At 42.5% G+C, this 15,048-nt stretch overlaps 1 protein-coding gene across 1 annotated transcript in view; it reads left to right on the top strand.

The window, feature by feature from the left end:
* The first annotated feature begins 2,210 nt into the window (after positions 1-2,210).
* The window catches only part of LOC144506347 (acyl-coenzyme A thioesterase 9, mitochondrial-like), an 82,606-nt gene continuing 69,768 nt past the window's right edge, over positions 2,211-15,048 (top strand). The window contains exons 1-2 of the mRNA XM_078232325.1: positions 2,211-2,376; positions 14,000-14,100. Of these exons, the coding sequence (XP_078088451.1) occupies positions 2,360-2,376; positions 14,000-14,100 (118 nt within the window). The 5' untranslated portion in view covers positions 2,211-2,359. The remainder of the gene's footprint in view (positions 2,377-13,999; positions 14,101-15,048) is intronic.

Here is a 15,048-nt window from a genome sequence, read left to right as displayed (position 1 = left end):
GAGGAGACCTAATAGAGGCATATGAGATGTTGAGAGGCATAGATCGGGTGGACTCTCAGAGGCTTTTTCCCAGGGTGGAAATGGCTGCTACGAGAGGACACAGGTTTAAGGTGCTGGGGGTTAGGTACAGGCTTCAGGTATTTGAATGGAAACAGGGGGAAGTTTTTCACACAGAGGGTGGTGGGCGAGTGGAATCGGCTGCCGTCAGTGGTGGTGGAGGCAAACTCAATAGGGTCTTTTAAGAGACTCCTGGATGAGTACATGGGACTTAATAGTATGGAGGGTTATAGGTAGGCCTAAAAGGTAGGGATATGTTCGGCACAACTTGTGGGGCCGAAGGGCCTGTTTTGTGCTGTAGTTTTTCTATGTTTCCATTCAAATACCTGAAGCCTGTTACCAAGGCAACCCTGTTATCTGGCCTTGGACACAAATGTTTAAGCTTGGATTCAGTATGTACTTTGCATTTTAAACCTCCAAGCACTGAAACCAGCTTTTAAAGGGACCACGCAGCGTTTTTCCCTCCAGCATTTCTACATTCTTTACATCTTTACAAACTCAACTTCGCAACATAATCCTAGATAACCTTCTTCACTGTCTACTATAACATCAATCTTGGTGTCATCTGCAAATTTACTAACCATGCCTCCCAAATTCCCATCCAAATCATTAATATGAATGACACATAACACTGGACCCAGCACTGATCCCTGAGGCACACTGCTAGTCACAGGCATCCAGTTTGAAAAACAACTGGAAGTGTTATTTTATATTTTTCTTAGGTTTCAGACAGCATACAGGCACTGGCAGAGCTAACAGTAAAAAGTTAAATGATAACTTACACCCATATAGATGCAGTAAGAGAATTAAACAGGTAACTATGATTTTAAAACATTTAAGCTGATATTCTAAATTTATTTCAAGTATTTTACTGTGATTATACACTTTGGCCAATGCAAGTTACTGAAAGGTGTGATGGGAAAGGTAAAAAGTTTAGAGCCAAAGGCCTGGGAACACATTAGCTAGCAGAATCATATCTGGAAGATTCTTACGAGGAAACATATCTTGCAACAATAATGAATAGGTTCAGTCACTGTCCAGACACAGAATAGATATGCCCCTGGATGCAGGAACACATATCTATTCAGCTTGACAGTGAGCCGGTGGGAACCGCCACTTTGACCCTTACAGTAGTGTCTACTGTAACCAGGCAACAGGGAAGTAGCTTCAGCAAGAAGGGAGTTAACATCTGGATTTTATGGACAAATGAAATACCATCATGCTGGTAGGTACAATGCAGTTGGCTGAGATACTTGACAGAGAGTTATGTATAACTGTTCTGTTTTTTACTGATAACTTCAGAATTTGTCGGAGAGGTCTGGGTATTCTGCATCTATGACCATCAAAATAGCTTCTCTCATTAATCACTGTTTTTTAATAAAAGTTTTACCTTTTGTACTGTGACATTGGTTTCCTGAGTCTAATTACCACCTTGTCGAAAACCCCGCTAACACAACCCTCTACAACCACCTGTCAACCACCTACAACGAAGTCAATTTTGTATCCAATTGGCTACAATTTCACGGGATCACCCTGGATCCTGTGAAATTTAACCTTATGCAACAACCTACCATGCAATACCTTGTCAAAGGCTTTGCTAAATTCCATGTAGACAACTTCGACTGCACTGCCCAAATATCCAGGCTTGGGCTGACAAGAGGCAAGTAACACAAGTACCAGGCAAATGCTGTCTCCAACAAGAGAGAATCTAACCATCTCCCCATGACTTCCAATGGCATTACCATGGCTGAATACTTTTTTTCAAGAAGTTCTGGATCCAAGTCCCACTTGACAGCCAAGGAAGGTGCATTCATAATGTGGCCCAACAGGTGCAGTATAAATCTCTAAATTGTAAATCCTTCCAACACACGCCAATGGCAGGCGGATAAGAGTGGGAGAGATTCATGTGATGGAGCCTATACCATCACTATCCATAACTCCAGACTACAACATGGATGTAAAAGTGTATGTTGCCATAACAACCCAGACTCCCTAAGTTAGTCAGAGGAGTTTGATGTTCTTTTTATAGGTATTTTGGTCCGCATATCGAAAGGGCAGACAAAAAGTTGGACTTTGGACATGACAGTCGTTCAGCTTCTGAGCCCACGTGACACTTTGATTGACAGCAGAGCCGACGCGTTCCTGAGGGGCGGGGGCGGCGACAGCGCGCCGAGCGGGTGGGGCGGAGCCTCTGCACGTCGGGCTCGGGCGGGGGCGGCGACAGCGCGCCGAGTGGGCGGGACCTCCAGCTGATGACTTAGGCAGGCGGCTACCGGTTGTCGGAGTGTGGGGAGAGCGCATCATGTACCCGAGGCACAGGTAGGTGGCGGGCCGGGTGGAGGGAGGTGTCTCCCCGCCCCCCTCCGTGGGGTTTATGCCAAAGCTCTTCTCTCCCACCCAGGGTCGCGAAGGGACCAGATTAACCTTCCCTCCGAAATCAGCCGGCCAGGCCTTCAGTTCCGGCTGCTGTGCCTGGGATTGGGTGTGTCTTGTCCTTTAGGGCAGGGCTGGGTCAGCAATCTGGAGGATTCAGTGAACTGGGGGTGTGGGATGTCTCCACCACACAGCATTGGCATTGTGTTCAGACACACTATTTAAACCTGCTTTTAATACCTTTTCAGATGATCAAAGTGTGTGTGATCTTTTAACTGTTTGTGGTCAGAGACCCTTTTTTAAAATGTTTTTTTAGGAGGGCCATGATGCTCATTTTACACATTATGGGGAACCGGGTCATCACTTTTTACAGCTGTAGCTGGAAGTATTACTTTGTGAAGAACTGAACTCTCATTTTATATCTGGATAAAAGCAAATTACTGCGGATGCTGGAATCTGAAATCAAAAGAGAAAACCCTGGAAAATCTCAGCTAACTGTCAGCTTTGACAAAGAGTCATCTGGATTCGAAACGTCAGCTCTTTTCTCTCTTTACAGACCTGCTGAGATTTTCCAGCGTATTCGCTTTTGATTTCATTTTATATCACTCTTTGGATGCCTGGACAAAAAATATGTTGTACTGGAAATTATTGAATCATTATTATAGAATAATAGAATGAAATAGCGCCTGACTATATTTTGTCAGCTGTGGTTTAGTTAGTATTGTGTGGCAGGAGGTTGTAGCTTCAAACCCCACTTCAGAGGCTTCAGCACAACATTCAGACCAACTCTCCAATGGTGAGGGTTAAAACTGTTGAAGGTACTTATTTTTGGATGAGACATTAAACCCTCAAATGCTCAAAAAAAAATCCCATGACGCAACTAATTGATGAGCAGAGGAATTTTCCCTGCTGCTGTGGCCAATGGTTTATCCCTCAACTGACATTGTGAAAACTCAGATGGCCTGGCCAATTGGCTTTTTGCTTTTGTGTAAATTGTTTGTCTACAAGAGTAACTGAAATTCACAAAGTACTTTAGTGGATGTCCTGAGATTGTTATAGCACTATGGAAATACAACAGTTTTTTAATGTCGTGTCATAGAATCCCTACAGCGTAGAAAGATTCAGCCCATCAAGTCTGTACCGACAACAATCCCACCTAGGCCCTATTCCCATAACCCCATGTATTTGCTCTGCTAGTCCCCCTGACATTAAGGGGCAATTGAGCATGGCCAGTCAGTCTAACCCGTACATCTTTGGACTGAGAGAGGAAACCGGATCCCCTAGAGCAAACCAACACAGACACATGGAGAATGTGCAAACTCCACATAGACAGAGGCCGGATTGAACTCTGGTCCATGGCACTGTGAGGCAGCAGTGCTAACCACTATGCCACCGTGATGCCCTCCCACTGTCCCCTTGACTATTTGTAACCAGGAAGGTTAATTTCTAAAAAAAAATTCTTTCACAGAATGTGGGTACCACTACCACGGTCACTATTTGTTGCCCATCTTTAATTGTTCTTGAACCAAGTGGTTTGCTAAGCTATTTTCTAGTGCAGTTAAGAGTCAACCACATCACTGTGGATCCACTGTCATGTGTAGGCCAGATTAGATAAGGACAGCAGATTTATTTCCCTAGAGGATATCAGTAACAATCAATAGTTTAATGGCAGGAAGAATAAAAATGCATATTATCTAAATGGTGAGAGATTGCAGAGCTTTGAGATGCAGAGAGATCTGGGTGTCTTAGTGCATGAATCACAGAAGAATAGTATGTAGGTATAGCAAGTAATTAGGAAAGCCAATAGAATGTTGTTATTTATCGGGAGAGTAATTAAATACAAAATTAGGAAGGTTGTGCTTCAGTCATATAGGGCCTTGGTGTGACCATATCTGGAGTACTGTTTACAGAATTCTTACTGGAACGATGGGGGTTGAGGGGCGACCTGATAGAAATCTACAAGATTATGAGGTGCATGGACAGAGTGGATAGTCAGAAGCTTTTTCCCAGGATGGAAGAGTCAATTACTCGGGGGCATAGGTTTAAGGTGCGAGGGGCAAGATTTATAGGAGATGTACGAGACAAGTTTTTTTTAGAGGGTGGTGGGTGCCTGGAATTCGCTGCCGGGGGAGGTAGTGGAAGCAGATACGATAGTGACTTTAAAGGGGCGTCTTGACAAATACATGAATAGGATGGGAATAGAGGGATATGGTCCCTGGAAAGGTAGGGGGTTTTAAGGTCGGGCAGTGTGGTCTGTGCAGGGCCAAAGGGCCTGTTCCTGTACTGTAATTTTCTTTGTTCTTTATTGGTCTGCTTATTTAAGAAAAAATCTAAATACTTTGGAAGCAGTTCAGAGAAGGTTTATTATGGGTGGTTTGTCTTATGAGGAAAGGTTGTACAGGATAGACTTTTATCTGCTGGAGTTTAGAAGAGTAGGAAGTTACTTGACTGAAACATAGAAGGTCCTGAGGGATCTTGACAGGGTGGATGTGGAGTACATGTTTCCACTTGTTGGAGAGTCTAGAACTAGGGGTCACTTTATTGCCCATTTAAGACACAGATGAGCAGAATCTTTTTGCAAGGATCGCGAGTCTCTCTGAAACTCTCTTCCTCAAAAAGTGGTGAAGCAAAGTGAACATTTTTAAGACACAGCTAGATAGATTCTTGATGAGCAAGAGGATGAAAGGTTATATCAGGGTTAGGTGGTAATGTGGAGCTGAGGTTGCAGTCAGATCAGCAATGATCCCTTTGAATGGCAGTGTAGGCTTGAGCGGCTGAATGGCCACCAACTGCCTCTCATTTGTAAGTTCATATGGTCACCATTACTGAGAAGAGCTTTCAATTCCAAATTTTTATTAATTGAATTTAGCTCCAGTGCCCCAGCCAATGTTTATCTCTCAACACAAACAAATAATCTGGACATCATGTTACTGTTTGTGGGAGTTTGCTGTGTGCAAATTGGCTGATCGTATGCCTTGTAAAGCTCTTTCAGACAGCCTGAGGTAAAAAAGGAATTGTCTTTGTCAATCATTTTAGCTCCATTGTCCCGCTTCTTATTCCAAAGCTGTCTTGGATGGTTGGCCATGTCACTTCACAATATGGTCACAGGCACAAATCTCTCATCCTGCAAACCACATGCTTGTGGACATCACTGGAAAGGCCAGCAATTATAGACCATTCCTAATTGCCTTTCAACTGAATGGCTTGCTCAGCCTTTTCAAAGTCAACCTCAATGCTGTGGGTCTGTAAGCCAAATCAGTTAAGGATGGCCGATTTCCTTCCCTGAAGGACATTAGTGAACCAAATGGGTTTTTACAAAAATCGATGATACTTTCATTGTCAGCCTTACTGAAAATAACTCTACACTCCAGATTTATTCATTGACTTTAAATTTCACCAACTGCCATGTTGGGATTTGAATCCATGTCTCGAGTCTGAATCTCTGTATTGTTAGTCCATTACAACTGCACCAGAAGCTAAGCAGTCAGCTAAATTGTACTCTGACACATTGAATGTTAATGCATCCAGGGAATAAAGAATTTTAACCATTTCATTAACTCTAGCTATAGTACAAACTCAGCCATTTATAAGTATAAACAAAGCACTAACACTGATCATACCATAGAATCCCGATAATGTAAAAGGAGACCATTTGACCCATCAAGTCTGCACTGACTCTGGAACAGCATCCCACTCAGGCCATCCCTCTGCTCTATCCCCATAACCCCGTGCATTTATCATGACCAATTGACTTAACCTGCATATCTTTGGACTATGGGAGGAAACCAGAGCACCTGGAAGAAAACCATGCAGACATGGGAAGAATGTGTGGCACACTGGTTAGTACTGCTGCCTCACAGCTCCAAGGACCTGGGTTCAATTCCAGCCTTGGGTGATTTTCTGTGTGGAGTTTGCACGTTCTCCCTATGTCTGCGTGGGTTTCCTCTGCTGCTCTGGTTTCCTCCCACAGTTCAAAGATGTGCTGGTTGGAGTCCCAAGATGTGTAAATTAAGTGGATTAGCCATGCTAAATGTGTGGGATTACAGGGATAGAGTGGGGGAGAGGGCCTGGGTAAGATGCTCTTTCAGAGAGTTGGTGCAGACTTGATGGGCCAAATGGCCTCTTCTGCACTGTAGGGATTCTATGAATGTCCAAACTCCACGCAGTTGAGATTAAATTAAATCCTCGCTCTCTCTATGTGTTAATCTGTTCAGAATTCCCATTGAAGGTGATACTGGTTTGTCATTTACAGTTCAACAATCCCACCATTTTTAATTGATCAAATGAATTTTTTGACCTTCTCTGAACCCACCAGACACTAATTGACAAATGCTACAATTGTTTCCACCTGTACAAAGGAAATTACTTGCGACAAAAACCTCCCTATAGTTTTGCCCTTTACATTCTGTTTTGATGTAATTTGTAATTAATTTAGCAAGTTCTAAGTAATCTTCCTTCATGGCTACCTTCTGTTTTAACCATTTAGCCATACAATTCTTTTATGGCGAAAATCTCTAGCCATCTATAAGGTTTCTATCTGAACCATAGAACCATAGAACATTACAGCACAGAAACAGGCCTTTTGGCTCTTCTTGGCTGTGCCGAACCATTTTTCCACCTAGTCCCACTGACCTGCACCTGACCATATCCCTCCACACCCCTCTCATCCATGTACCTGTCCAGGTTTTTCTTAAATGTTAAAAGTGAGCCCGCATTCACCACTTCATCTGGCAGCTCATTCCACACTCCCACCACTCTCTCTCTGAAGAAGCCCCCCCTAATATTCCCTTTAAACTTTTCCCCCTTAACCCATGTCCTCTAGTTATTTTCTCCCCTAGCCTCAGTGGAAAAAGCCTGCTTGCATTCACTCTATCTATACCCATCATAATTTTATACACCTCTATCAAATCTCCCCTCATTCTTCTACGCTCCAGGGAATAAAGTCCTAATCTATTCAAACTTTCTCTGTAACTCAGTTTCTCAAGTCCCGGCAACATCCTTGTAAACCTTCTCTGCACTCTTTCAACCTTATTGATATCCTTCCTGTAATTAGGTGACCAGAACTGCACACAGTACTCTAAATTCAGCCTCACCAATGTCTTATACAACCTCACCATAACATTCCAAATCTTATACTCAATACTTTGATTTATAAAGGCCAATGTACCAAAAGCACTCTTTACGACCCTATCTACCAGTGACGCCACTTTTAGGGAATTGTGTATCTGTATTCCCAGATCCCTCTGTTCTACTGCACTCTTCAGTGTCCTACCATTTACCTTGTATGTTCTACCTTGGTTTGTCCTTCCAAAGTGCAATACCTCACACTTGTCTGCATTAAACTCCATCTGCCATTTTTCAGCCCATTTTTCTAGCTGGTCCAAATCCCTCTGCAAGCTTTGAAAACCTTCCTCACTGTCCACTACACCTCCAATCTTTGTATCATCAGCAAATTTGCTGATCCAATTTACCACATTATCGTCCAGATCATTGATATAGATGACATACAACAATGGACCCAGCACTGATCCCTAGTCACAGTCACAGGCCGAAGGGCCTGTTTGTGCTGTAGCTTTTCTATGTTCTATGTTCATCCATGATCAAGTTGAAACTAATGGCGTTATGATCACTGGAACCAAAGTGTTCCCCTACACACACTTCCGTCACTTGTCGTAACTCGTTTCCTAATAGGAGATCTAATATTGCATCCTCTCTAGTTGGTACCTCTATATATTGATTCAGAAAATTTTCCTGAACACATTTTACAAACTCTAACCCGTCTAGACCTTTAACAGTATGGGAGTCCCAATCGAAATGTGGAAAATTAAAATCCCCTACTATCACAACTTTATGTTTCCTGCAGTTGTCTGTTATCTCTCTGCAGATTTGTTCCTCCAATTCTCGCTGACTATTGGGTGGTCTATAATACACCCCCATTAATGTGGTCATACCTTTCCTGTTTCTCAGCTCCACCCATATGGCCTCGGTAGACAAGCCCCCTAATCTGTCCTGCCTGAGCACTGCTGTAACATTTTCCCTGACTAGCAATGCCACCCCCCCACCCTTCATCCTTCTGCCGCTATCACGTCTGAAACATCGGAACCCTGGAACATTGAGCTGCCAGTCCTGCCCCTCCTGTAGCTAAGTTTCACTAAGTGTTATGTTTCCTTGAATTTTTGTGACATTGTGGACTCCAGCAGATGCCAATACTCAATCCTGAAGTGTAGTCGTTTTCATTTTTGTAAAGCAAAATATTAACCATCAAAACATGCAGCATCTTCCTTGCTCCAAACATTAAGCTCCATCGGTCAACCTGTATTATGCAGTGTCTGATCTAATCCAGAACCCTTTGTTTCACCTGAGTAATATCTCCAGATGGCTCACATTCTCTCTGTATATCACCCTTCAACATGCATGTTGCTTTCACGTTCTGTACTCATCAGACGATCATATTATTCTCAAAGGGGACAACAATTTATACCGCACAAAACTTTGCCAACCAATCAGCACCCTTTTCTCCTGCTGTACAAATTGTTCTTTGAAAAAGGTTATTCCTTCAGTGGAGGTGGTAGTCATTGGAGTATGGGGAGGAGTTATAATAGCAGTTGTAAAGGCGCACTAAGTCAAAGAAAATCTTCAAATATGTTCAAACTGTAACTTGGTAATGCTCCAAAGCTGTCTTTACCTTTTCCAAAGAATTGTATTTGAGCAGTGGCATTAAAATTAATCCTTACAATTTATTTGTGGTTGACCCAAAAAGGATGCTTTTTAATAAAAGCTCAAAGGCATCCCTTAAACCTTGCATTTCTTTGGTGGCAGGATCTTAATCATATATCTTCATTTTAATTTGACAGCTATAATCACTCATAACTCCAGGTACCTTAATCAGGCATTATTCTCAACCATCTTCAAATGTTAATTCCTTGTTATAGGCAACTACCACATTTTACATAACCCGCCAACCTCTGAATTCTTTCCGGGGCCAGCAGTCATGACTCCCATTTTCACCCATTCCCCAACAGAAAGAAAATCTAAACTTTCATGGCACTTTCTCCTGGGTCCGGTTTGCGGAGCCGGTAATTGTCCAAACTCTGTGCTCCCGAACCAGGAGCAAAAATTCAAGCCATTGAATTTCAACATAGTCTAAATTTCCAGCTGTTTGCAATGTCCACTGCCGGAAAATCAGCTTTGATGATTTGATCAAATACTTGGTCCATTAAAATTTCAGTTTTCAAACCTACATTCAGAAGAACACAATATTGAAAAAACAATTTAAAAATGTAAATCAGCATATACTCAGAAAAGAAACTAAACAAAATACTTACATGTTTTGTTCATAGCAACAGATTAGAAAGGTTTAATCTGCTTTTAATTCCGTAAAACAAAAAAAACTGAGGGTGGTAATCCTGCAGAATTCTGTACCACAGAAGACTGTGGAGACCAAATCATTGAATATATTTAAGAAGGAAATCACTAGACTTCTAGAGCCTAAAGGTGCCAAGGGATATGTGTGGGAGTATGGCATTGAGGTAGATAATCAGTCATGATCATATGGAATAGCGGAGCAGGCTTGAAGGGCCAAATGGCCTACCCCTGCTCCTATTCTCTGTTTCGATTGTAAGGGGAAGTTTCTTGCCTACCAGCATAAAAGACACGCAGACATGAGTACAGTACAAAAAGGCAACACAAACTTTATTTCCTGTCCAAAATAAAAAAACCACAGGCCTGGAGAAGACAGCTGCTAGCCAACTGCTTTCCCTGGCCAGTGTACGCTTTACAATTTATAGGGTTTTGAACTTCGCGCCAAACATATGGTAATGGGCTCATTCAAGCAGTTGCTGATAGCATGAATGGGACCCATGTGGGTTATTGTCATTCATGACAAGTTATGTGATCAGCACCTACTAAAACAAATAACACTAAGCAGTGACACAATAGCGAAGTATTGAAAAGCCATTATAGATAGGTGGAATTGATATGTGGCTAATGATGAAGTGATCCTATTTCCCCTGGGCTGATCTCTTTCTGGAGAGTTCCCTTTGTGATTTGAACTTCTTGCATAATCTAATCAGTTGAGCTATTGTCTATGTTTTCCCTGCCTGGAAAGTGATTAGGGGGTGCAAGAAGCCTCTCCATGAGTCATCGCATTGCTGTGAGCTGCTGACAACATTTCCCATCATTCATTACCGGGCAACATAAATTTGATATAAACGCGTAAAAATGTCCGTGATATTAAGCATAAAAGTCATCCCCTTCACTATGTTTGAAGCAGAAAGTACATGCTATAGAGAAAACATTCTCTTACTTCCATCCTGCTTCCCTTAACCCACTCTTCTCGTATCTAACAAAGGAATTTCTACGGAACCACCTTAAGCAAATGGCCTCTTTTTACAGAATTTTAAATTCCCTGCAGAACAAAATTCTGTTTCACACCAGTCCCAATTGCGGGACCCCATGTACACTAAGACAATCAGGAGTATTGTTAGTCAGGTCCTGCCATTGTCACCAGTTGTAAGAGAATTTGAATGCAGCATCAAATTTGGATGTGACAAAATCTGTTTGTGCTTGGTCAAGTCCAGATGCACACAATGTCTTTGAGCAGTCATATACAAAAAAGTAATTACAATTACTCCAATTTTCCCAATTTTTTGGATAAAGATGTAAGCTTTGTTGATCCTTTGGTGGCACAGTGCCTCACAGTGCCAGGGACCCAGGTTCGATTCCGGCCTTGGGTTACCATCTATTTTCCCGGTGTCTGCATGGGTTTCTTCCAGGTGCTCCTGTTTCCTGCCACAGTCCAAAGATATGCAGGTTAGGTGGATTGGCCATGCTAAAATGTCCCTTGGTGTCCCAAAATGTGTAAGTTAGGTTGATTATCAATGGTAAATGTATGAGGTGAGGGGGATAGGGCAGGAGCATGGGCCTAGGAGGGATGCTCTGTCAGAGAGTCAGTGCAGACTCGATGGGCCGAATGGCTTCCTCCTGCACTGTAAGGATTCTATGGTTCTGACCCTAACTCTGCAAATTGAGGAAAGCTGCAGATCTTAAAGGCACTGAGTCTCTCTCGACATCTTTCCTTGATTCATTATGGAGTGCAAAGTGTTATTGTGAACAGGATTGTCAAAATCTGGTTACTTCAAAAGAACAGATGCAAACTTGCTTATCACCTGGGATGTAATCAATTATCTTGAGATCTATTGTCTCACTTCCTACCTCAAGATTCCCTTGGTTGTCTCATTGTTAAAAAGACTGCAGAAATAAATCAATAACCATGAATCATACATTCTGCAGCCCACACCTTGCACCTCAACAGAAGCAAAACACGAGTGCCAATTAAGTTATACACTGACACATTAAGCCTAAAGTATCCATTGAACAGTAAGTAGTCTCACAACACCAGGTTAAAGTCCAACAGGTTTATTTGGTAGCACAAGCTTTTGGAACATTGCCCCTTCTTCACCTGATGAAGGGGCAACACTCCGAAAGCTCATGCTACCAAATAAACCTGTTGGACTTTAACCTGGTGTTGTGAGACTACTTACTGTGCCCACCTCAGTCCAACGCTGGCAACTCCACACCATGACTATCCATTGAACAAAGACATTTAACCAGTTCACTTTCTATAGGGTATTAATAAGTAAAGGAAACTAAAATTTTAATCAAATGGATGAACTATGATAAGAGACTGAATAAATTGGGTTTATATTCTCTGGTGTTTAGAAGAATGAGAAGCGACCTATTGATATGTAGAAAATTCTGAAAGGACTTGATAGGATGAACATCGATTGTTTCCTCTGATCGGAGAATTTAAATCACAAAGACACTGTCTCAGGATAAGGGTCAGATCATTTAGGACTGAGATGAGGAATTTTCTTCACTCAGAGGATTGTGAATCTTTGAAATTCTCTATCCTAGAGGGTTGTGGGTGCTCCATCACTGAAAACATTAAAGGCTGGCGTAGACAGATTTTTGGTCTCTCAGGGAATTAAGGGATATGGGGAACAGGCAAGAATATGGAGCTGAAACCCAAAGATGTGCGGGTCAGGTTGGTTGGCTATGCTAAATTGTCTCTTCGTTTCAGGGGGACGAGCAGTGTAAATATGTGGGGCTATGGGGATGGGGGCTGGGTGGGATTGTGGTTGGTGCTGACTCGATGGGCCGAATGGCCTCTTCTGTACTGTAAGGATTCTCTGATCAGCTGTGATAGTTTTGAACGGTGGAGCAGGCTCAATGGGCTGAGTGGTCTACTTCAATTTCTTATGTTTATGTGAGATTAAACTAAAACTTAATCTGACGCATATATATGTATATACCATGAGGGATCTTAAAACACCAATTGCTATGTGTACCCAAGAAAATTACAATTTACCCTCATACAACACCTTAATGAAATGCCTCAATGCATTTAACAACGATGTGATCAGGTAAAAAGTTAACTGAGTTACAGATGGAAATATTAAGAGTGGCGACTGAAGATTTTTGGTCAGAGGTTTTTTAAGGAGCATCTTAAAGGTTGCTAGCGGTGTGCCGCAGGGATCAGTGCTTGGTCCTCTGCTCTTTGTGATTTTTATTAATGACTTAGAGGAGGGGGCTGAAGGGTGGATCAGTAAATTTGCTGATGACACCAAGATTGGTGGAGTAGTGGATGAGGTGGAGGGCTGTTGTAGGCTGCAAAGAGACATAGATAGGATGCAAAGCTGGGCTGAAAAATGGCAAATGGAGTTTAACCCTGATAAATGTGAGGTGATTCATTTTGGTAGGACAAATTTAAATGTGGATTACAGGGTCAAAGGTAGGGTTCTGAAGACTGTGGAGGAACAGAGAGATCTTGGGGTCCATATCCACAGATCTCGAAAGGTTGCCAGTCAAGTGGATAGAGCTGTGAAGAAGGCCTATAGTGTGTTAGCTTTTATTAACAGGGGGTTGGAGTTTAAGAGCCGTGGGGTTATGCTGCAACTGTACAGGACCTTGGTGAGACCACATTTGGAATATTGTGTGCAGTTCTGGTCACCTCACTATAAGAAGGATGTGGAAGCGCTGGAAAGAGTGCAGAGGAGATTTACCAGGATGCTGCCTGGTTTGGAGGGTAGGTCATATGAGGAAAGGTTGAGGGAGCTAGGGCTGTTCTCTCTGGAGCGGAGGAGGCTGAGGGGAGACTTAATAGAGGTGTATAAAATGATGAAGGGGATAGATAGAGTGAACGTTCAAAGACTATTTCCTCGGGTGGATGGAGCTATTACAAGGGGGCATAACTATAGGGTACGTGGTGGGAGATACAGGACGGATATCAGAGGTAGGTTCTTTATGCAGAGAGTGGTTGGGGTGTGGAATGGACTGCCTGCAGTGATAGTGGAGTCAGACACTTTAGAAACATTTAAGCGGTTATTGGATGGGCACATGGAGCACACCAGGATGATAGGGAGTGGGAGAGCTTGATCTTGGTTTCAGATCAAGCTCGGCACAACATCGTGGGCCGAAGGGCCTGTTCTGTGCTGTACTGTTCTATGTTCTATGTAAAACCTCTTTTTTTTCCTAAAATTGAAAAGTAATCTTTTCTCTTGTTTTAAAGGTATTTGATCCTCCAGAATATTTCTTCCATTCTCGTCAGGTCATGTACTTCTCTTTCTGCAAGACACGATCCGGGGGGCTGTTCTCCAGATCTGGCTGAAGGTATTGAACCAGCGATCTTATTGAGGCTACCAGAGACAAATAGTCAAATGTCTCATTGCCTTGTACAATAAATATTGATGCATTGCCATTTTCAATCATCTGATGGGTCAGTAAAGATCACATGACATCTGCTGTCTACGTGACTGTTCTTTCATGTCATTTCTAACAATCTTATTGGTTGTTGGTGAGTACGTGATCAACCTGACCTTTCTTTTAATTGATATGATCCCAACCACTCGCTGTGTGAAGTGGAATTTCTTCATATCTCTGTTGTTCCTTTTTTTTCTTGACCCTTTGCCAATGAGAATGGTTTCTCCCCATCTACTCTGTCCAGACCCCTCATGGTTTTGACTTCTGTTAAACTCTCACATCTCCAGTCTGTTTTTTCTCTTGTTAGCTCATCCACAATCCCAGAAGCCCGAGTCTTGTGTAACAATCTCTTGTGTGGCACTTCATCAAATGCCATCTAAAAATCCAAATATCCTACACCTGCATCATCCTCCTTACCTACAGTACTGGTTACACCCTTAGCAAACGGCAATAAATTTGTCAAACGCCACTTTTGTTTCATAAAACTGTGCTGACTCCGTCTAAACACATTGTGATTTTCCAAGTGCCCTGTTACCACCACCTTGCCACCCTCCCTATCAGCACTATGGATGTACTCCGACTACTAGGACTTGTAGCAGTTCAAGAAGGTGGCTCACCACCGCCTCCTTGGGGACTATTTGGAGTGGACAACAAATGCTGAACTTGTCATCATCCCATGACCAAACAAAAGAAAATTCTAGGACAGATGACATTGGATTTCTCCAATTTAATTGCCATTATTTCAGTTCCTATTAATCTATAGATTGTGAAACACCATTTTATGTTATGTTTTCTTCAGATTGAAATTGAGTCTCACCCATTCTTGCTCGGTGCATGTTATAGTCCCAAAGATTGTGA

Source organism: Mustelus asterias, chromosome 17 (genome assembly GCF_964213995.1).
Source record: "Mustelus asterias chromosome 17, sMusAst1.hap1.1, whole genome shotgun sequence".
NCBI classification, from domain to species: domain Eukaryota; kingdom Metazoa; phylum Chordata; class Chondrichthyes; order Carcharhiniformes; family Triakidae; genus Mustelus; species Mustelus asterias.
This window is presented reverse-complemented; position numbering and strand designations above follow the sequence as displayed.